Source organism: Molothrus ater, chromosome 3 (assembly GCF_012460135.2).
Source record: "Molothrus ater isolate BHLD 08-10-18 breed brown headed cowbird chromosome 3, BPBGC_Mater_1.1, whole genome shotgun sequence".
Lineage (NCBI taxonomy): Eukaryota > Metazoa > Chordata > Aves > Passeriformes > Icteridae > Molothrus > Molothrus ater.
The window spans coordinates 59,888,141-59,912,738 of NC_050480.2; the positions used below are offsets into that span (position 1 = coordinate 59,888,141).

Here is a 24,598-nt window from a genome sequence, read left to right on the forward strand (position 1 = left end):
GGTTAATCTTTTTAAGATGCAGTGCTATAAGTCTGCACATGATGATGCCAGAGGTTATCATGCATGATTTAATACTTAAAGTTTTTTTTATTGGAAAGTCATTGTAAAGAAGCTGCAAGATTTAGACTTAGTCCACACAAAATCTCTTGTGAATGCTTAGATGATCAGTAAACAATGAAAGAAACAGTAAGGAGATTTGAATTCATGTTTATTACCCATCAGTATTACTGTAAAATAGGAAATGTGTTAAGTGGCAGAGTACAGCAAGTATTCCTGAACACTTTATGATGGAGACAAAGAAAATTTTTATCTCTGACTATCATTCCTGGCTTCTGTGCAGTTGCTGAAAGTGTGGTAAGACTCATAGTCACTTCAGCCAGGAAAATAAATCACTAGCAGCCAAAGTTTTTCAGTGGAATAAGAAGTAAGTGAGGCCGTATTTATTTCAATCTGAAGAACATGTCTGTAACTGTACCTTCTTGGAGAATTATCTCAATATTTTCTTCAATAGGATTAAATAAACACTCCAGAGAGTGAAAAAAACTGTGTTTCTTTCCATTGTTCCAACAGGAATCACACAATCACTTGTCCCCTTTCAGAAATCCCCTTTCCTCTCTAAAACTCATTTACATATATATATGAATTATATTCACTTGTGGCCACAAACAACTATAGTTTTAACTATCCTGGATCAGTGTCACTAATACTCTTTACAATAAATGGAGACAAGCGAAACATTAATAAATCTCTCCAAACTGCTCACCCCCCACTTAAGCTCTTAGAAATGTAAGAAATACAGAATAGAGGTTTCATTCCAGAGTACTTTTAATACTTTTTTTTTTAATTTACATAAGCAATTTACCTCAAGTTCTCAGAATAAGACTGTTCCTTATAGGTTGAATGGATAACAACTGAGGTTAAACACATTGCTAGGGCTTCTGTCATGGAAGATCTGTGGTTTAGGACATATGTCACAATAAATTCAAAGCCACAGGTGTGTGTGTATATAGTTTCCTTTTTGGAAGTCCTAAAATTTTTACATTTTCATGAAAAATTCACTATTAAATACAGCCAGAAAAACACTTAGCTCTGCAAACATCTTGGATGCACTGGCTCTGTGGGGTGAAGAGGTGTGATCAACAGGAAGTCTTTTTTCTGTTTGCCTGCTTTGAAATACTAGGTTGCGTGAGAGAGGAAAATTTTCTACAGTGATTTTTCAAATTGAAGCCCTCTTCCAATAACATTTCCTGCATATTTTCCTGAGAATGTGTTTGAAGTCTTGTTTCTTGCCTTCAGATAGAGCACTGCTTGACTGCAATTTAATATACACCTTTAGCTTTCATTATTTTTAGCATGTTCTGTAAATGAAACTGCAAAAAAACCACAAAAAACACAGTGGAGAGTAAACAGCATATTGCACATCACAGTGGAATGGATGTAATTTCTCTTAATCTAAATCTGACAAGAACAAAACTTCTTAATGTAAATAAAAGAATACACATAAAGAGCTGGTGATTTTAGCTACTATTCAGCTACAGTTTTAAACCTGATTCAGACTACTACTGTCCCAGCTTCTAAGAGTGCCTTTTGTCACAGCACTGAGCTATCTGCAACCCACTAACTTCCTGGACAGAGAAGCAGAGCTGGAACTACAAGTATTTTTAAAAATTGGTAAACTGTTAATGCTAACTGCGGACAAAGGAAGATGAACCAAAAGCATCATGCATCACAAACATGGCCTGGTTGATATCATTCCTGATCTTTTTAAGGCTAGGCTAAAGACAGTACAGGATGTTAATCCATGCTTCTTAAAAATACCTTTCCTTTGGGAGACAGCTAGAGCTTTAGCATGACATGAGAAGATGGTTGCCCCAGCTCAGGCATCTACACCAGGCACTACCAGCTCAGCACAGTGCTGAGAGGCAGAGAGCAATCATGGTGCATGCCATGTTTTACTGTGCTTTCTCAGCAAGCTGGCAATGACAACAAACAGACTCAAATTAATAGCAGCTGTATGATTATTCTCAAAGCAAATAAATGTAATGGAAGCAATGCTGACTTTCCAATCAGCTGGAAAACTGTTCTTTGCCAGATAAAAGAGTAACTCTTTTTTTATTGTGGAGTTTTTTAACAAATACAAAACCAGTAAGTACTTACTGGAATGAGAAAACTAAAAAAGTCTAATGGATCATTGAGTTTTGTTGCATTTGTTTCCACAATAAAAAAAAAGTGACATGGTTCAGTGTTCCAAAGCCAACCTTCCTAGTACATCATAATACCAAGCTTCTGCTCCCCCAGGGTAATCGATGGAGCAGCTTGGTTCACTTTTTCAGATAGCATCAATGAACCAACACATGCCAATTGACAGAACAACTGCACCATCTTAGAGCACATCTGGATTTGTACAAGTCCGACAGAATGCAACCTAGAGGCCCAAGCTTGCTTACACGAACTGGAAAATGGAGCAATACCAAGCTTCCTGGTAGCATGTAAAAGATCATTAACACAGCTGCCAAAGCACAGCTGGTGCTTCTTTCTACTTGTTTTTGCTCCTGTGACCATAGCAGTATAATTATGGGAGTGGGAGGGAAATAGTCTAAATACTCCTTTAAACCTTTCCCAAATTATAGGCAACATAATCCTCAAGATGAGAAACAAAATGAGTCTTGGGTCTCATTTTCACTGGTAATTGTCTCAGCAGTGAGAACTATGAAGCACATATTGTAGGAACACTTCCATAAGTTATAGCACTGTACCTTCTTGTGAATGCCTCATAAGACACAGAAAAGTGCATCCTACTATAAAGGATAATTTGCTACACTAATATTATCCAGCTAGAGCTGAAGTGAATCATTAATCTACATAGGGTTAACTACTGAAGCAGGAAATCTCATTGTGTCCGACTCCCACTTGCGCTTCTATTTAAAAAATAAATCCTTCAGTTAGAAAACATTCATGTAAATCAGAATATCAGCAAAGAAAAAAGATGGTACCACACAGTTCTACAGAAGTATTTCCACTTCATTTTCTCAACAGAAAAAATTATTTTCCCTAATGGAGGCTTCCATCAACAATCTGGTGTAAGCTCTGTATCTACTTGTTTACTATTGTTGTATTATGTTGCTGATTATTATTGCAGTTCAGTGTCAGTACTTAGGTAAGGACTAGTTTCCTTACAGGCTGGTATAAATACTGTCACACCATATGACCTTTACCATGACAGAGATTTATTTAAGCAGTTATTTAAAAGTGCTGATAGGGGTAGAAAAAGCACTGCAGACACCCCTTGTCCCACTGTGAAAACCATCCAGAGGAGTCGAGGCTACCTCAGAACACCCTGAGGTCAAAGGTGGTTATTAGCTACAGGGGGGGTGCCCTCATTAAGAGAAGCTGAGGAAAGTCTATGCAGAATTCATTATGGGATGTGTTAAGGGGATTGTATAAATGGATGAGACTTACAATGGAACTGTTTAGGGGAAGGAATAGAAGTAGATCAAGGTGGATCAAGAAGGAACAAGTATAAGATAGAGGGAAAAGGAGATAAAAGGAACCAGTTGACTACAACTAGCTGGCTGATCAGCATGTTAATCCTGACCTCAATCACTGAAGTCTATCCTATTTTCTCACTAAATCCTGTTTCTAAATATCTTCTTTAGGTATGCTCTCTCTCTCTTTAGTGGGTGTGTGTGAATAAGAGCTAACTTCAAGTTGCATCCATAGATGTATATGCCCCTAATCCTCATCAGCTGGAGAGGAAGAAGAGGGTGAAGCAGGCTGCACTGTGTTTGTGTTCATGTGGCTGCTGACAGGGCACCGTAGTCTATTTATGTTGCTCTGTGCAGTCATGTGTGTGTTTCACTCTCTCAGGAGTATGAGCTCTGCCTTGCTACAGTCTGAATGTGAAAACAGACACAGGCTATTCTAATACCACAGGTGACCAAGAATCAGAAATCACAGACATAAACAGATTCTCCATGCAGAAGTGTTCCTCAGTCATTAACTTATATCTTGATACTCACATATAAAAACAGCTGTTATATATGCAGCACATCATGCATCTTAAATATCATATTTTCACTGTTTCTCATTTTGGATTGGCCTCTCCTAAAGGTTTAAGACATGAACCAGGCCAAATTCAACTACTCATTAATTGAAACAGAGATTGTGTGAGTTTTGAGAAACAGTTCCTTGTGTTCTCAGAGGCCAATTTATGAGGTCAGTAATATTTCAATTCGTGGATACTGTTATGGATTATTGTTTGGGTTTATTAAGTATGAAATAGAGCAGACAGTTTTGATGCAAGAATTTTTATACATTTGGCTATTTAAGAACAACAAATCTTCTCATTTTAGTCTCACATCCAACTCAGACAGAGAAAAAGCCTTCTCTAGAAATTGAATGGCTTTCCAGATTCCTCAAATGGCCATTTAGCATGCATTTTTTCTATTACTGTCCTTACAGACAGTGGCCATGATTTCAAATATTCTGCTCAAAGTTAGAACTTCTGCAATTGAAAATGTTGGCCTGGGTGGAAAAAAAATATACTTAGCAGGATTCCACTACTATCAGCTTAGAGATCTGAACATCTCCCACCATGCTGCAGTTTGCCTTTAATGACAATGTTGCTCCTGTACCTCTCAGCTGCTTCCAACTGAAATTCTGCTACCATATGGGGAATTTGGGATGAAAGAAACACACACTTGATTCCAATATAGATTTGATTTTTTTTTTCTTTTTCCAGTGCTGAAAGCAATTTTAGCAGGGCATCATCAGTCCAGAAAAATTGTAAATACAAAAAGTTGCAGCTACAAATGCCATGCAAATTAAGATATCCACAGCACTTCATGGGAAAAACTGAGAAAGATTTTATCATAGCCAATCTTGAAAAGCTATAGGGTGGGTGCCTCCAAACTAGTTGCAAATTAATCTTTTCTGGTTAGGCTAAAATTCACTTTTGTACAATGCTCAGTCCCATTTAGTTAATGCCTGCAGAACATTAATCTTAAAAAAACTATAAAAATACCTGAACTTAGAATAAGCTCAGCTTTCTCCCTTCCATGTATGCAACTGCTGGAGAGGCACAAGTTCTTTTAAGAACACTTTCTTGTCTGTGACAAAAAACATATTGTACTAAGACTTCTCAACTTTTGTTCATGTTATAAGATGCCATTAAAAAAAATTAAAAAAACAAAAGAGTCTATTGAAAGAATGCACTTTATACAATGTCAAACTGTAAAGCACTCAAGTTGTCCAGCTGTTGAATATCTGAGACACATTAAGCCAAATGGAAGGAGTCAGAACCTATGAAGTTTCTGTCAATGTCAACTTTTTTCTTTGTAATTTTCTCAGTTTGTTTTCTCCTTTACCAACTGTCCAGCTATTTGTGAAGGCCTCAAAAAGAATAACTGCTTTCTCTTGACTATTTTTGCTGCTCATCATTGCCCTGCTGTATACCAGAATAGAGGGCTGAAGTTAATAATCTCTTTTCACAATACTTTCAAAAAATAGCAGAAAGCAATTTCTCTTTCTTTTCTAAAGTTTATCACTTCTTTCCATGCAGGGAGACTATTTTGAGAAAAGGAAAATTTATGAAAATGCCAATATCCAAACTCTTCTTAAAACCTGGACAAGAGGTGAGGACAGAAATGGTTGTTCCTCTATTTTGGTACTTAAAACACCAAAAAAAAAAGTCCGTTTTAAAAATTTTTCTAGATCCAAGGATAGATGCTCAGCCTGGGTCTATTAGCATTGAGATTACTCAGAGTGAAGCATTCTTACTTCCTTCAGTGATGTTTCCATGCAGGGTCCTCTCACGAGCTCTCACTTACTCATACCAAATCTGTACATTTTAACGTGCCTATCACAACAGAAGCACTATTTCACAAACATCATCAGCTGCAAAACTTATTTTTTCAAGTAAGCTTCTTCTTCATCATAAACTATTTAAAGATAATATATTTCTTTAATACAAATAACAAAATCTGCTCAAGACTGAGAATCCTATGAACCCCTTGCTTATCTCATCAACATTCTCCCAGGCTCCAGAATTTTCTTTAGAACCAAGACAGCTAACAGCACAAAATCAGAACACAACCTCATATTCATGTCAGAATGTATGTGTCACTGGATTCAAAGGAGAATAGCTCTCTTCCTTAAAGCCAAAATTAGCAAAGTGGAATGTATATGTATTACAGACATCCAGGGAAAATAAAAGGTATGTAACCTCAAGAAGAAAATGTATAAATTCTCAACACTGTTCAAAATTTTTGGTACTGTGTATTATGAACTGAATCTGAAAGGATTTGGTCACTTAGAAATCTTTCTGGCTAAGCAAAAAGCAATAAATTTATGGTCTGATTTAGGGGTGAGCATGAAAAAATGGGCAAAATAATCTTGTAGATATTCATATAATAAATTATAATACCTCTTCAACACAGCTTACAGCACTTTGTTTGGTGGGTATTACAATTCATCTTTCAATACAGTGATTTCAGAATGCATTTTAGACAACTCCCTCCATGTACTATTGAACGACTCACGAAAAACCTTCTCTTTTTCAATGCTGTGGCAAAGTCAGCTTGAGCATCTTCACTAACATTTGTTTGTTAGAACACCTAGAAAGCTTCATGCAGCAGCCTCTTCAGGAGTTAGGATTGCCATAAAGGTGCAGTCTCAGTCATTAACTGGGGAAAAAGATAATTTTATTTTCCTTAGGCTTTTGTCTGAGTGACATCAGTGGGGAAAGCTTTATTCTGAGACAAGAAGGGAGCCCTGGGTAAAATCTGTTACTTATTAGTGTGCACACATTCTCTCCTTACTGCAAATGGAAATCAAGGTGGAAAAATACATAATCTAAAGTAGATTTGCTAATAGCATATAAAACGGGTAGTTCTTAAAAATGTTTACTGTAATGTCAAAATATTTACTAATGTTCTGTTTGTTTTTGTGATAACAAATAATTTTTTCTAGGTATGTTTGCTATAAATCCTTACTGGTATATTTATATGCAATTTTTTTCTTGTTTTTCTTTTTGAGTTTTTCAAATGCTTTCATTATAAGCTGACTTTAAGTACAATAGTCTTACTTTTAAAAGATATAAAAATTACATACTAATTAATAATGTAAAATAATTAAAAAGTAATCATAATTTAAAATACTATCAGAAAGGTAAATTACTCCTTTTTTCACCCTATAGATATCTATTTAGCTCATTACCAGAAAACTGTAAAACTGAAGAACTTAAGGGAATCAGTAAAATGTTAAGATTCAAGCCTATGAAGGTAATGAAAAAAAGAAATAAGAAAATAATGAGTATTGCAACTAAAATACCTGTCTAAAGGTTGACTGCGGACTTTTTTAAAATAGAACACCTAATTCCTTTTTCTTTTTTTAACTGATTCAACAGTCATTTGTATGGTTTTAGTTTCATCTCTTTTGGACTGTCACTTCAACAGTTCATTTACCACTTAGGTGTAACTGAGCCAGAAAACTGGCTTAGTTTTGAGAGAATTTGTTTTCTGAATTCTCAAATGTCTATATAACTTCAAAATGGAATGAATCATGAGCAAGAAGTAGTAAAAACAAATATTGAGAATGACAGCTCTATGTTGCAGGCTTGGACTGTAGCTCACAGATCAGTACCGTACTCCTTGAGGTTTTACAATGTTGAATCCAACAGAGAGTATTGGCTGCCCCCTCCCCCAAGCTGGAAATAAAACCTCACACAAGCAAGCCAAATCAATCAGAAAATTGATCTGGCAGAAACCACACCCAAAAAAACCCAAAACAGGACACAGTTTTCAGTACCAAGGTACATGTGGTTTCCTGCATGGCAACACAAATGCTAGTGCCAGAACAAGAAGTACAGAAACATCTCCCTCTCAGCAGGGAGGGGAAGAGCGGCAACCAGGGAATTGCAGCGTGATACTCTCAACAGACTTCCAGTTTTTCCACTTTTTTTCCCTTTAGACAAACATTTTTGAAAATGAACAAAACTGCCTGTCATCTGTTGGAGAAAAGTCCAAGTTTGGACTAAACTTCATTTCTGTTAAACTACTTTCTGGTTTGGGAATGAAGAGAAGCTTTAAGCCTTACCTTTACAAAAGTAGTTTTGAAAGCATTTTAAGCCCACAGTAATTAGAAGGTAAAAGAGAGAAGGAAAATATTAATTGAACACCTGAAGAAAATGCTTGCACATATATAGAAATTTAACACAAAAATACCAAACAGCACTTCATTTTACTATACTGGTTCTTATATCCCAAGACTAAACAGTACAGTTAACTTGCTCTTCATTCCTTTACCTGTTCTGATATTTGATATCAGAAGGCATTCAACAGAAAGCTGGCTGTAATTTTTTTCCCCCAATGGAAAATGTATTTGATATTTCAGAGAAGAGAAAATATAACATTAAACCAAATGTTGCCCAGTGATATGCATATTCCTGTGTGACTATGCAGCTAAATGTGTAAAGACTACTTTAATATGGCTTTGTTTCTCAACATGTTTTGATTCCTTAACCACTGTGCGGTCAACTGTCATAAGTTAAAATAAAAACCCAGAGTTTTGTATTAAAAGATGTTGTCAAATATCATCTGATTTACCTCTTATTTCACTATGGCTGTAACATTACCTTTAGTCAATCCCTAAAGGATTAGTTGAATTGGACCTTTTTGTGGGGTTCAACTGTATAAACACCCAAACAATGGACTCCACTAGTAATTTGAAAGCAGATAACAGGGAGATTGTTCCAGAATCCAAAAATCATGCAACAACTTTGAAATGGCCAAGATTCAAAGGTCTGGTTATTTCTTCTTTAAGAAAAAAAAAATAATTAGGCAGGGATGCAGATTTAGTTAATTCAGGGGTCTCTGCCACCAGTTTGCTGTATGACATAACTCCTGTAATAAGTGTTCTGAGTATCCCTGTATCCCAAGTATCCCTGCCTTTGGAAGGGATAGTGACTGCAGTGATTTCTACATAGAGCCAGAACACTACTTTTTAAACTCCTTCCTCCCTTCCTACAGAAGGGTAGGGGACAGGATGAAAAGATAAGGTGAAAGAGCTGAATGCTGTCAGAGCTTAGGGAACTTACAACTGATGAAGTCCAGGTGTTTTAGAGAGAAACAGCTTCATAGCTGAATCAGTTATTCTTGCTCTCGCAGCTTACAAGGCTCTGTAGAGTGTACTTCCTTCTTCTTCAGATATGTATTCCTGGAAAGCATCACCTGGACACTGAATTGATCCTCCACAGTCCCAAGCAATTAAGAGATAGTTATTAAATCCAGAAATTTCTGCCAGAATATTAACTCTAGGTCCACCTGCGTTCCACACATCTACAATTCACATAAAATACTCCAGCATAATTTAAAAAATATGAAATGCACAGCAAAAAAGCCTAATTCCACATAAATATGCTCCTGGCACAAGCATCTGAGCAGTATTAAGGATATTGCCAATATCCTTGTTCCCTAGAGTAGTTGGGAATTTGTTAATAAAAGTGTCCTGATGTGTGTAGAAATCAGAAACAGATGGGCTGACCACTTCACCTCAAAATGCCAACTGGTTCTCCTGTGAATTTGCCAATTTTCTTTAAAGATATGCTACTAATCTTCCACATCACTGTGAAATTAATCCAATTGAGGATTTAGAAATACCACGACTATGGGGAATATGTTCTCCCTGGACGTCTAAGCATTTCTGTTTTGCCAGCTCCCTGCTCTGAAATCCCTGAAGAAAAGGCCTATTTTCAGTCCTGCTAAACACTGCACTCATGGGATCTGAAGTACCTCTGTTGCACTTGAACTGCCCAACACTCTCAAGGCAGAGCAGACAGACCCTCCTCAGTCAGCAGGAATAAGGCTGCAGAACAGCAGACAGCTTCTCTTGGTACCCAGCCCATCTGTGAACCCCGCCTTCCAAACTTGGATCTACCAAGGCAGCTCAACATGTCACTCTAATCTCCATTTAAATTCATGTGAGAAACTCCCAAATAAATCTGTATTTTTGACCTCCTATGCACTTGCTGGATGAAAAGCACTGTAAAAAATAATCTTGCATGTACAGGCATGAATGGAGTTCCATAATTTTCTTGTGATATAGATAAGACTTGTTACAATGGCTAAAAAGTGGGAAAAATGAAGGTTAAGAGCAAATTATCAAAGATGCTCAGTACCAGATAGTTCCAGTTTTCAACTCATATTTTAATATTATATGGAGTAAAAATTTCAAGCATACTTCAATGAATTAGAAACCTAGCCTCCATTATAGATAAAAGCTCTTTGTAAGTATTAAGGCAAAATTCAACTGTTGAGAGAAAACAAGAAAAAATACTACATTTTTCCCAACTGGACTGATAATATTTGGGCTTGTTCTAACATTAAGTAAACATTACTTCCTCTAGTTTATTAGCTAAACAGTATACATTATTTTTATATGGCTTCCCTGCACAACAAAGTAAAAAAAAGTCACTGCCCTAAAAGGCCAAGCAGTATATAAATGAAGAAATTGTAATTATTTTTCTGATTTTTTTCATTAAATTGGGATTGCTAAAAGCTTTCCATGTACTATCATAATTACCAGTAATAACATAAGAACTAATGCATTCCTGCAATTTTCAGTCCATTACTTGTGGATTTGTCATTTATTTCTATCGCACAAAAGGAAGTTGAGCATTTTTATACTTAAAGCAAGAATTCATCAACACAAACATAGCAATTACTGAATCTCCTAAAAGTCAAAGGTAAAGAACGGAATTTCTTTTAAGTGAGATCCCAGAGATATCTGGTGACCTTCACCATTCATAGTGACTCCTACACAAAACAAAAGCTGAAAGAAAAATTTCATATTCCACCGGTTACTTTAATAGTCTATAATGATCTGACTATGAAATTCCTGGATAAGCAAACAAAAACTCATAATACTTCTCAAGACACAAACAACACTTATTCCTCACTGAGCAGTCCAAAAGCCATGCAAATCGCAGCAGACCTTTTAGTACATTTTGGGGAACAATACTTGCTCTGTTCCTGTATGGTGGTGAGTGAAATCCCATGCATTCCTAACTAGATGGGTTACTCAGCTCATAAAGGGTGTGCCAGATAGCGTTAGTGACACAGGGTCTTATCCCACCTCTCTGACATCCACAGAAAACTCAACACTACTTCTATTCCAGCCAACAACAAACGAATGGGCTTAAAAGAAGGTATCAGCTTTAGAGCTGCAGAAGGACTGCCAAGTTTCCTTTGAACAGTTAGTAATAGGACATGGGAAAGAAACAGGGTCAGACTTGATCCTTGTCTCATTTTTAAAAAATAGTAACAAAAAACCCCAAACCCACGCCACACACAGTGCAGCATTCTCAGACCACTGTCAGCTGGCACATGGAGAAGCCTTTTAAATACATTAGAACAATCCGAACTTTTTCTCCAATATCCTCACTGACCCTTTAGTTGCTAGCTTTTAATATATAAGAAAACTTAAAACTGTCAGAAATTCATAAATTTGCTAATATCTGATAATAATCCAGATAATGAAATAGCAGGAGAAAAACCAGGAGTTATAAAGCCTAGTTTAAAAGACCTGACCTAAACAACCATACAAATAAAATTTCTAGGGTGATGGAAAACAAGGATGGGAATTTACTTTTAATGCCCCAGAGCTACTTGCATATTAACAGTTCATAAGCTACAAGAGGCACAATTCCTTGCTGTAAAAGCAAACCAGGAAATTAACTCTGAAAACTTAAAAGACATGTTAAAAAAACCCACAAGCCTCTTTAATGCACAGGATTCTATTCTCAAACTTCTGTAAAAGTTTTAGCTTTCCTGTTTGAAAGAGAAATGCACACTGAGTACTTTTGCATATATAAGGCCAAAAAAGCAGATGTAAGATTGTTTCTGCCATTAGCAATGAGGGCTCCAAAGCCAGAATGCTAATAACACTTCTACGATTCAAAGGCTCTTCCAGGTATAAAAAAAATCTCTACCCTACAAGTACTTCAGTTTTACAGATAAAAGGTACTTAAAACTGCATGACTTCCTAAAACTATATATGATTTTTTTTTTTGGGGGGGGGGCACATTATGTTACAATGAATGGGTCAGTCATATCCACATGAACAACAGAAAATTATAGGAGAATTTGGTCATGTCTTCATATAGGAAAGCAACACAGAGCAAAAACTTAGATAATCCAGGTGATCTATCATGCAAGAAAGCAAGCCCAGGAACAAACAAATAGAAGCCTACCTGTTGGAGGTCCAATGTAATGGTCACATAATGATACTCAATTCCATTCTGGATACTAGGGCTTTGCCACCAAGTGTTCTTGCCATCAATTGCATTTGCTATTGGGTGTCGTTCTGTTAGAACAGCAGAAACATATAAATTTCAAAACTATTAGAAAATTTAGTTATTTTTAGATCTGAAATCTACATTTTACAGCAATCACAGAACTAATAAGGCAGGATTCAAAAAGAAAAAAGAATAAACTAATTTTTCTTGTACTCTTGGGTCACCAGTCATGCTTATTATTACTGGAATACTGACATTTCTAAGACATTTCTAAACACACCTGGAAATAATTCAGGAAATAATTCACAAATCATTACAGAGGAAATGATTCAGAAATCATTACAGAATATATTCCTCAACTGGAAAATTTTCTGACTCACATACATGCATATAAAGGTTTGTTTGGTTATAATGCACATCAAAGTCCAAGATGCATTATTTTTCATGTCTATATTTACTCTGCTGTAGTGTCCCAAATGATTCCTAAATAAGAGGGACACAAATTTATTTACAGAATTGAATTTTTCCTGAATTTCAAGATCTTCTACATTATCCAAGTTTGCTTACTTAGTACTTTAATATTATTAAACTGAGAAAAATCACACTCAATGTTCCCAGGTTATTTTTTGTGTTTCTTTCCTGTACAAAATAGAGAATACCAAAATCAAAATTTTAAATGGTACAAGGATCTATATTTTGAAGTCCCTTATTTTCCAGAGTGAGCCTCTACATTATGAGGAAAATAAACCTAAGGAAATTCATATACAGTAAGTTTCTTCTATGCAAGTTCTACTTGCAAGAACATGAATTAGAAGAAAACTCTACTCCTCTTATGAAGGATGACTTTCTAAACTCTCAGGTTTCCTTGGTATAAAACTGGAATATGATTCATTACCAGCTGGGCCTAGAATTGCAAATAATTACTCTATGAACTGATTAATTTACTTATTATTTTAATTATTACTTAAATCAACCAGCCAGCTTGATAGTCTTTGTATCTCTGGTTTTTTGCTATATCAACCACCTGTGGAGAACAGGAGTCCTAGCTCATTAAGAGAAGCCAGAATGCCTGAACATATTTAAAGACACAATTGAAGGGCTTGGTGGAAGTGAGTGAAGGTATAAAGGCTCAATATTGAAAATGCCAAAAATTTCACTTAAATATTATTCAATAGTATTAGTGGGCAGCAACATTTGCAAGTTAGAATTCTGGTACTACAACTGATAAAGCTATAGGTAGCTTTATATTGAAAAGAAAAGCAAAGCAGACCCCATGCTTTACATGCTATCAGTTCCCACAGCTCCAATCATTTTCTCAAATTTTGGCTTTAAATGAGTGGCAGTAAAAATCAGCTGTAAATCAAATTCAGTGATTTTCGGTGATTGTGACAGAAGTTGTCTAATTGGAAATTTTGATCTAAGTCTCTCCAGATGAAATTGATGTAAAGGTAAATCATCTGAAAGAGGATTGGGAGATGAATCAACAATTAACTGTAATCACCATTATGAAAGTTTAATCATAATTAATTTGAAAATTGATTAATTGCTGGCATGTTTAGCTTATTTAAACAATAAGGGGGAAAATACAATATTTGTAAAAAGGACTGGATTGCAAATGCAGTTCAAGGACCAATCTCCCTGATGGATGCCAAGAGGGAGAACTTAGAGAGTGAGCCCATCAAACTGTGCTCTTTAATTTGGACTCATGTGTGATTAACCAGGGAATTTGTTTTCATTTCCTACCATAGTAATTAAGGAGAGGCACTCCAGACTCACACATTCCAGGGGTATAATTTAAAGTCTGGTTATATTACATGGTTCTCCTATTAACAAGCCATCTCTGTTTAAACAAGGCACTTCCCTTTGCCAAATGAACATTTGAAGACCTTAAAATGAGATATGATTGTAACAAAAGACCAGATATGATGAAGCTGGACTGACTGAAGTTTAGAAGAGAGTAGGAACAAGAGGAAACATAGATATAAAGCATTCAGATGGGTTTTTTTTTAATATACACACATATATGTCTGTGTGTATACACATAATTTAGAGTACACTGACATCATGGACAAGACATAGCAATATCTCTGGTTTAGGTTTGATTTTTGAAATAAGCATGCTTCATATAAGAAAAAAACTTGGGTAATGTGCATGTGTCTCTAAATTCCCATCTGTAAAATAGGAAAGTCTTTTGTACAGTCTCTCTGCCAGCTGGAATGCTTCCAAAACCAAAATTCTGCTCTGAGTGAAACACACTGCTATAACGTAACTGGATATGTCTACTGCTAAAGATTCTTACGACCTTCTTCAGAAGGTGGCATTTTCTGTATGTAAAGAAGACATTGAAACTTGGAAAACAATCTGGAAAAAAAATAGGTTGTAACTGTCTTCTGATAAATTAAGTAATCTACACTCCGACAATTACAAATAGCTTTGCAAATATAAGATGAGGAGTAATGGAGCAGAAAAAGAATGCATCTGAAGTTTGCAATGGACAAATAACTGTCCTCTCCGTGGTGTTTCACCATTAACAATGGGAAATACCAAAATAAAACATGTGAACAGGAGTCTATGATTATTCTGAAGCAAATCTGAATCTCTGTGTAGCACTAGTAAGAGCCCAGGTGAATTTAACAGACATTGAAGCCTCTAAAGAGAATTCACAGAATTGCAATTCATGAAGTTAGAGTTCTAGAAGACAAAACCTATGCGGAGAATGAAAGAAAAGATAGCTTAGTGTAGAAACTAGACAGAGCAATACCATCACATCTCAATTAATTAAAATACTTTTTTTAAGAAAAAGGGAATAATAATCCATTACTTGTATTGACGGAACATAGGAAATAGGTAACATGAATTTCTGCAAGGAGATGCAGATTAGCTATTAGAAAAACACTTTGTTTGGAGCGATGTAATGCGGGAGCCACACTAAAAAGTGTCGCCATGGGAGGAAGTTTCTAAGGAGAATCCAAACAAGCCTCTGTCTGGAAAGCTACAGCCACAGATAGCTTATTCTGTCTAGAACTAGCAGACAGATTAAATGTCATCTTTTTTCTTTTTATCCTGTGGTTTTAAGCACATGCTTAAATGTCATGAGGTATAAATGTATCTGAGCTAAGTCTTATTGAAACACAATTGGAAAAAATAATTGTCTTAATGTTTCTGTGTCTGTGCTTCTTCCAGTGTTTTATCTATTCCATCAAAAGCTGCCTTAAGTATCCCTACATCCTCTACCATCTACAGTGCCTATATACCCATGAAAATCTAATAATGCTAAAGCTGGTCATGTCTTTCACAGCAAGGTTACATGAAATGAAACTTGTATGACTTGACTAGGAAATTTTCTTAGTTCTAATGTTCCCAACTACCAGAAGTAGGCAGATCTGAAGTAGACAATGACAAATTCTTACTTGAAAAGTGATTTTCTTTCCAGGTAATCTTTGAGAAAATAGTGTTAGCAAAAATCAATTTTAATATTAAAAACTAAGCATTAAACCAAGCAGTGCTCCATTACTTTATCTTATTTTTTCTGGCTCCGGGAAAAACTGCATTTACCAGAATTTCAGATATTGCTTAGATTGGCCAAAATTCTCCACTTCCACAAATAGGTATGCAGGTAAAAGTCAGTTACCTGGTTTTTATTCATGGTTAGTGTCTATCAAAAGAAACAGCAACAGCTGTAGATGCTTAGTTTTTTAAATCTGAATTTAGGTGCTCTGTTTTTTAGTACCTGAATCAGAAAGTTCCGTGGGAGGAGTACCCATTTCAGATACAGATTTTTAAATACCTTTGGAAGAGATGGTTAACCTGATTTAAAAAGAGACACACATTTCACAGTAATCAGGCTGATGAACTACTGTTTTGTTTCCTGAATATTTACACCCTTTGGAAAAAAAGTCTTTTTAAAGGAACAAAATGAAAATGGCACACATACGATGTGGAACTCGGCTCCTTTGATCACAAATGCGGCACTGAGGGTTCCTTGCAGGCTGTCCAGGTACATGTTCAACGAGTTTGCAGTACATTTCCCGCCCCTTTTCGCCACAGGTAGCATTGGTTGTGATGAGAGCATTACTAGCCAGGTTCAGTACTGCAGGAAACAGTCCTGAAAATAAAATAAAATAAAATCATAAACAAAAGCAACAGAGGCAAAACCAAGGTGAATTTAGCAGAATAATCACAAATTAATGTAACACCTGTTACAACATTAAAGCAAAAGCCTTCATTTTCAACAGCTATGGAAGTAAAAAAACCCAACTTTGATGTGTATCCAGAATTTAGACATCAGAACAAAGCCATTATATTGATGGGTTTCTCCCCATTCTTCTAAAATTCAAATTGCTACCTTCTGGTTATATCATGAAAAACAGCAGGATGCCAAAGGAGAAAGTACAGAAACATACAAAGCATCATAAAATTTTATATTTCACAATCAAACCTTGTGTTCCTACACAATTGGCCACTGCAACATTGTACACAATGTACCCATGAAAACTCTTTATCATTCTTCTTTTCTGCTGATATCTCCATGGAAAAGCTTTTTCTCCACAGACTTGCATTACACTGTATTACTGTTCTGCTTAGGACTTCATAGATACCTTTGTCATCAGAGCAGCTGGGTAATTCATCCAGCAACATGAATAGCATATGTCATGCTTCCCTTTCCTCAAGAAGAAAATACGACATCATATCCTTTATGGTAGTGCTGTTGTTATTTTTCCAGGTGCACATGCTGAGTGATGTATTATAATTCTCATTCAGCACAGCATTTAAGCACGTCTGAGTGCTCTGCTGAGCAAAGTTATATGTAGCAGTAAGCTATAAAGATTATAAACCATATGAAGAACGTTCATTTAGGCGGGTTACTCTCCTTCCCACTAAGTACTGATGAAAACCTTTAAGCCGTAATAAAATTGATCCACAGAGACAAACTGATAGTATGTGTTAAACATATATATTAGTACCCCTCTCATTAAATCAACCAGTTCTGTATCTTCAAAAGCAAATTTGCCACAGCTACAGGTTAAATCAAAAAAGCCCAACCCAAACCAACCAACCAACCAAAAAAAAAAAATAGTCTGATGTATGGACTCTTGGGATCACTTTTAGATTCATTTTACGACAATTTCAAGTGGCCCAAAAGTCACTCTTTTGCAATTCATCCAGCTTCCAACCCTATTACACTATTATAACCTTAAAATAAGGTTTTAATAAAAACTGAATTGGTCATTATTGAACTCTGATAAAGCTCCCTTTATAATGGCATTTCTTTTTGACCTCCTCAAATGGACAACACTCTTCAACTGACTCCTTTCAGTACTCCTTTAACTCCAGTATCCTGCTTGTCTCTGCAATTAACCTGTGTGCCATTTAATTACCAAGCTTGGCTGGACATGGTACAGCTGTCCTTTGAAATTGTCTCATGGTCACTTTAAAGCCATGTGTAAATATACTGCTTGAGCAAGAGAGCCAATTAGTTACTAGCCCGTCCAATTTGTGCAGTCAATCAATACTTGAGATTTTATTGACCATATAGCTTGCTCCTTCTGTATAGATTAAAGCTTATTTTCATCACATTTTAAAATCTATACAGTTGTTCTTGTATTTTTATTCACTGCACTCAATGGTGTTTTCTGCCTTCTGTGATGGGGCCACATGGTAAGAATCTGTATAAGCATTAACACAGCAGATGAATTAATAGCTGTGGAACTTCCTATGTTGACTGACAGCCTCATTATTCTCTTTTTAGGCTGTACAAAGTTAATAGTCCAGAAGCCAGAAATCATTTAGTGTTAACAAAGAGTCTGGCATTTGGTTCAGAGCTAAGTATTTTAAGCCCTCAAAAGTGAACCTCGTACAAAGGACAGAATGATGCTACATGCAAAGAATTGCAGTACATGGCATCAGGAGAATAAATCCTTCAAGAAAGAGCTGAAAGAGAGCAACCAAAAAACCTCCAGATTCACACAGCTATAAAAATATTACCTGTTCTATGTCTATCATAAATCATACCATTAATCTAAGTTTTAACACAAACCATAAATGTAAGATACATAAATAAATGAAGAGTACTTAAGAAACCCGTTTATTAGAACATAACTTCACCTTTAGGTCACCTCTTTAACGTGCAGAGCACCTCACAGGAAAGCTACCAAAAGAGCCTTATCCATAATGAGGCAACAAAACAAGTATTGGGTGTTTCACTGAAGAGCCCACGTCAAGATGCCAGCACCTCACAGAGGTGCTCCACACTGAATTCCCCACAGGCTCAGAGTGACAGGCAGAGACCAAAAGATGCACATTACAGCCAGCACTTCACCTTTTGCTATCGATTAATTCCTCGACCCTGGGGTTTTGACAAGTAGTAATTAACAACTTCATATTTGAACTTTTTTTGAAAATCTTTATTTCCAAGGACCAAGGGGCTGGGCTCAATAGGCCTTATGAGTCCCTTCCAACTCAAGATATTCTACGATTCTATATTATCTCTTTGTACAGCCCAAAAGAAGGCTTTGCTTTAAAAGAACATTTGATGTGCAAGCCTGAAAGTATGGAAGAAGCAATATTATTCATATTGATTTCTAGCAGTTACATATAGATATACACATTTTCACAACAGAGGCATGACATTCTAGCAATACAGAAGATTAAACCATTTTATTGAAAATTTTAGCTAGGTCTTTTGAATATGAAATAAAAATGTGTATGTTTATGATGCTAATATATCTGGTCACATTTTCTGAGTTTCACATGTTAAAAATTCATCTTTCAATCATAAATTCACCAGAAAAAAAAGTCAAGAGAGCTCTACATAGCACAGTTAATTTCTTTTTGCCTTGTTTTTCATTACAATAATCATACACAAAAAATATTTTAAAATTGGTGCACTAGTTTAGCATATCTTCAGTTCAATTTCCTAATAAATTTTAAAGTCTTTTGTCATCAATCCCAGCTTGAATTCTATGGGCATCCTCCCATCAAACACTTCCAAAAATATGATCTGCTAAAATTATTACAAAGACTTTTTCTTTCTTTATTGCCAAATGACTTTTGTAAACCTTTGCTCCAGTGAAAAGATGGATAAAATGCCTCTGAGTCACAAACACATCATCTCTATTTTGTGTAGCTCAAGTGCAAGCAGAAAAATTCTCCCTTCAACTGCCAGCTATATCAGTCTTTTCTATCCTTTTTGTCACTGGCATAAATCATGTTAGCAATAATTTCTATCTGTTAAAAAATAACAAAATTTTTTTTGCAATTGCATGAAGGAGACAGGGAGAAAAGATTGGCTTTCAATTAGGTAGTGGTTTTAGCAAACTGAGTTCAATTTCTGCTTTTCAAAGGACTGCTCCTGTGTGAAGAGAAAGTATCAGATTCTCCCCTGTGAAATGGGCAGTCATCTTTCTGCTCAACACTTTGTTTTTTAAGCATGGAACATATTCCATTAAGATTTTAGTGCATGGAAATCCAATAGAAAGTTTGTTCAGTGTTGGCAGGTGATTAAACTATGAAAGGCAAATAACATAGAAATTCATCAAATTATTTAAAGTGGTGTACAATACACAGGTAATCAAGCATGCTGCTCAAGTCACTAGAGAATTAATGGTAATAGGTTTAGCATACATTTTCAACAGAAACAGTTCTAGAAAAAAAGCTGTAAAAAGGAAAAGCAGCAAATCAGCAGGATTTTCTTGCCTGCAAACCCCTCTGTACTCAACTTTTACACTGCCACTGTTCTAGTTAAGTAGCTGTGGTACTAACTACATTATCTTTTTTTTATAATGGCCCCTGGATTGAAGAACATCTAGATACCTATCTTAAAGATAAAAATAGGGACTACTTGGGATCTGTGGTTTTTTTACAGATGCCTCAAAAGCTAACCTTTATTAATACTAAAATTTTCTGGAGACGCTGGCAAGCATGTCAGTGATTTAGTGAATTCAACACATTTAGACTAGTAAACAGACTTTTACAAGATTCCACAAAGGCCATTAAAGGAAGTAAGCCATCATAACACAAGAAGGAATGACCTCCCATGAGGTCAGAATTAAAAAATGGAGAATGGCAGTGGAAAACCATAGCAATCCTATTCTGTTCCAACAGCACCATAAGAAACTTACAGAAGAGGATAAAAATTAAGATGACTGCTTGTTGATTATAAAAATTATTCACGAAAATTAAAATAAGCACAGACCACAGAATGGTGGAAAAATTCCACAGAATGGTTTGCCTAGGCAATAAAATGGCATATGAAATCAAGGAATGGAAATTGATACACAGGAGGAAAATATGATTGCTTCTGCACTAGCTATTATCAGGCCTGAAAGAGTTATTATTAAAATTTTAGTGAAAATATTAGCTCGAGGAACAGAAACAAAACGTCATCACATTATTGCATAAATTCATCTGTAGTGACAACTCAAACACTGTATGGTATCCCTCACCTCTCATCTCCAAAAGGATATGGTAGAGCTAAAAAAATAAAGTGTGACAAGCTGTGTCACAGCTGTGGAACAACTTCTGAATGTGATATGAATAGGCTATGAGTTTTATACTGGAAAACAAAGAGATTGGGAGATGTATAAAATGACATAACCGCATACAAAATCATAAATGGGTTTAATAAGTCTATCTTTGCAGTGAACATGGTAAGTTTAGTTATCCTTCTACCACGAATTGAAAGTGTTGAGTCAAATTATCAGACAAGAGTTTTCTTCACGCACTGGGACATTTTTCCTGTTTATAAATGAAATTGCTTTTCAACATGATAGCAATTAAATTCTAGAACAGATAAATAAGCTATATAATAAAATATTTTTATTCCAAAGGCAAGAATGGATAAAAACCCAATTAGATTAATACACAGGGTTCATCCAGAGCTGTTAAACATTAATGGCTCATGTTCACTTGCCAGTTCAGAGCATCCCTAAATCACTAGTTGATGCAGGGTTTTACCCAGGGAGACATCCCTGTACTCCTTCACATTTTTCCTCAATATTGCTGCTGATAGGTATCTGTAATTTTTTATTTACTAAGGCTGGTAGCATATACATCCCAAGATCAAGATTCATCCAAAATGAAAGAGAAATTATAATCTTAATTTTGTGTGGTATTGCTAATGAAACTGTAATATTTTTGCCAACATTCAATTCTTTCACCAGCCATGGTTCCCTATACTACTTCCCATTATTACCTTGCACCCAGAGAGGTTTTCTCAATGGCTACTTATTCTATGGAATAGATCTTGTTCTGTAGATCCTCTATAGAACATTCTTTTGAGCCTTGGCAATTTCCTTGCAGTTTTCTGCAAAGCAGTATTATCTAATAATTTACTTATGCTTTCCTTATTTTCGCTGCATACAGGGAAATAACAGCCCAGCTTCATGTGTTTTCTTTTATCTACTTTACATGAGTTCCCACCAGCCTTCAGCTCCTATAAGCTCCATGAGTACTGGTGGAATAAAACCTACCAATCTGATGCCTGGCACCCTGCCTGTTTTGTCATGCCCTATTACCTACTCCCTTGCCAAACTAACAGATTTTCCACATGCTTTATTGCAATAGTGGAGATCAGCAGAAGCAGATGAGCTACACAAGTAGCAGGTACAAGACATTTTCATAAAGCCTGTCGGCTGCTGAATTCAGTCATGTTCCCTTCTGGAACAGCACTGTTTGATTGACCTTCAGAGCCCACTGAGTTGATTTCCCTAGCTGAGACAGGATGGAGGGATTCTAGAGGGAAATCAAAGATATTAACTGCATCTCCAGCTGCTGAATGGTGATTACAGGTTCATTATGAAGTGGGGATAGTCACTAGGGTAACCTACTTTTAAAATGTGTCAAGAAGCAGCTACAGCAAAGGAGGGGTACAGGAAACAGGTATCAATGTAAACAAAATAATTACCTTGCACATTAGTGTCCTACTGCTCACCAGTTCTGACACATTTTTCTTTCCTTCCCTTCATATAACTCACAGGAAATTGTAAATCCTGTTTCAATAACATCACCATCCCACACCTACAGAGCAACTGGTGGGGTTAAGTCACACTAGAATTACACTCCAGAACTCTAATGGAAGCACAAGCAAGGAACCAAGACCAAGATTATAATCTCTGTTAGACTTCTGCTACTGCACAGAGGAAAGAGCAGACATCTTAAACGAGAAAGAAGGAATCACCATAGGTGGTTGATAGGAGATGGAAGACAGCAGCAGAGATGAAGGAAGGAACTCTGAGTGGGGGAGACTGGAAGAGAGAAGAAAATTGAAAGAAAGACCACTGCAAAGACACTCCTAGAGCCTGTACTCCTTTGTTACAGAAGATTATTGGCACACTGAAATTTGCATTCACTATTATTTAATGTCTATATTGTGATTTGATTACACAGCAATAAGAATTTCATTTTACCAAGAGTAAAATTAATATAAATAACTGCCGTGCCTGCACATACAAGCAAAATGTTAACTTTTAAAAATCAGTATTGATTTTTAATAGCTTTTTTACTTCCAAGATCGAAGACAAACTTTGGTTTACCAGCTCTGGGATTTCTTTGTGTCTTATTAAAGCATTAGAACAGAGAAAATATTTTTTCTCCTTCAAAGAAAGCTCTGTTCAGACCTGCATATTCCTCTTCCCTCTTCTAAACAGACCAGTATTTGGCACTGCACACTTCCTTCAATCTTCTCAAAATATCTAGTCTCTTCAAAGAAGCAAATAAAACAGCCTGCCTAAATATGTCTAACTTTTCAAGCCAATCTTCCTAGTCTATAGAGCACTTTGAAATGTTCATGGAGTCAAGCAGAGCTGTTTGCCACTGAATTTGTACTAAAAAGACAAAAGAGAATATGTCAATTTCCGATGTTCTAAGAAGTGTCACTGGAAAAAGAGAGAGTTGTCTGCTGCAGCGCAGAGCTATGCTAGGCTGTGGGAACACAGTGGGGAGAAAAAACTGGGACAAAACAAAACAAAATGTTGCAGCACTGAATTGCTTCCAGCTGTGCACGACAGGGAGTAACTTAATGCACTCTATCCACAATGTAGATGAATACTTTTATACAACTGGAAAATAAACCCAATTTGAAGAAATAACTGTCCAGACACAACAGCGAATGCAGACTGCAAAAAACAAAAATTGACACCAGGATCATCTGTCCAGAGGAAAACAAAATGGAAAACAAATGTTTCAGTACCCATTTATGTCAGTTGCCCCAAATCACTGTGCATTAAAGTACTGTTCAGCAGTCAGCCTTTTTCCTTCCAAAGGAAGTGGAAAAGTAGTTTTTGATGTTTGGTGGTAGAGGCGGCTTGCTTTTACTTAGAGGTGACTTTACATACAGCCTGCTGCATATTTTTCTTCTACACAAAAACCAGAGTATGAAACTAACCTGAAGAAGCCTGATAGCAAAACTATATTACTTACATGTGGAAGAGGGTTTTATCGCTTATCTAGTAATATGACTTTGTCTCTCCACACTTCACAGCATTGAAAATCTGTAGGGACTTTGCTTGTTTTAACAGCAAAACTCTGTCAGTTTTAGAGATTGGAGACTGAGTGAAAAAATTGCTTACTAGCTTACCCCAATATTCTGTTGTATTAAGTATATAAGCATCCTCCTTGCTTTGTAATGAATTTCCTTGTTTTCCCAGACCTGTCACAAAAAGTTGTTTTGCAAAGGAGAACAGGAAAAACACAGGTGAAGATGAAATCTCATCTCTTGACATCTGTGGCAGAACTCCCACTGAATCAAAAATCCAAAGCACAAAGACTTAATGGACATCTCATTTTCAAAGGTATTTACATGCCCAGCCTGAGTCAGACACCCACTGATTTTCAAATGTATTCCGTCTGTATTCTGACAAAAATTTTGAAGGGCAAAATCCCAGTTGTACAAATACCTTATCTGTAGAAAGGGTACACTATGCATGAAGAAGCAAGCAGCAGTGCACTCTTTATAGTTATTTCCTTTTATTTTTTAATGACCACATGATCTTCATTAAAACCTTTGCTATGCTGCAGTTCTGGGCAGCCAAGCAGGCATAACAAGAAAAAGTAAAAGAACCTCTGAGAGACAACAGTTTTCTGTAAACAGGAATTTTCCCAAATCACATGTCTTCTGCTCTCAGATAGCACACAGCAATTTACAACTTCCACAAACTGCAGGACATGGCTAAAAATGTCCATTTTTATTCCATCCCCATGACTGAATACCAGGGTCTCCATAATAAGACATACTCATGCACTTCTCTCATTTGCAAACAGAGAGCAAGACACAGACCTGTGTGATTTGTCTATCCCATCACTGAAGGA

The 24,598-nt window shown here is 36.1% G+C and overlaps 1 protein-coding gene across 1 annotated transcript in view; it reads right to left on the bottom strand.

The window, feature by feature from the left end:
• LAMA2 (laminin subunit alpha 2) overlaps positions 1-24,598 on the bottom strand; it is a 334,914-nt gene that overhangs the window by 237,640 nt on the left and 72,676 nt on the right. Inside the window, exons 2-3 of the mRNA XM_054514228.1 lie at positions 16,227-16,397; positions 12,248-12,360 (exon numbers count right to left, since the gene is read on the bottom strand). Coding sequence (XP_054370203.1) covers positions 12,248-12,360; positions 16,227-16,397 — 284 coding nt within the window. The remainder of the gene's footprint in view (positions 1-12,247; positions 12,361-16,226; positions 16,398-24,598) is intronic.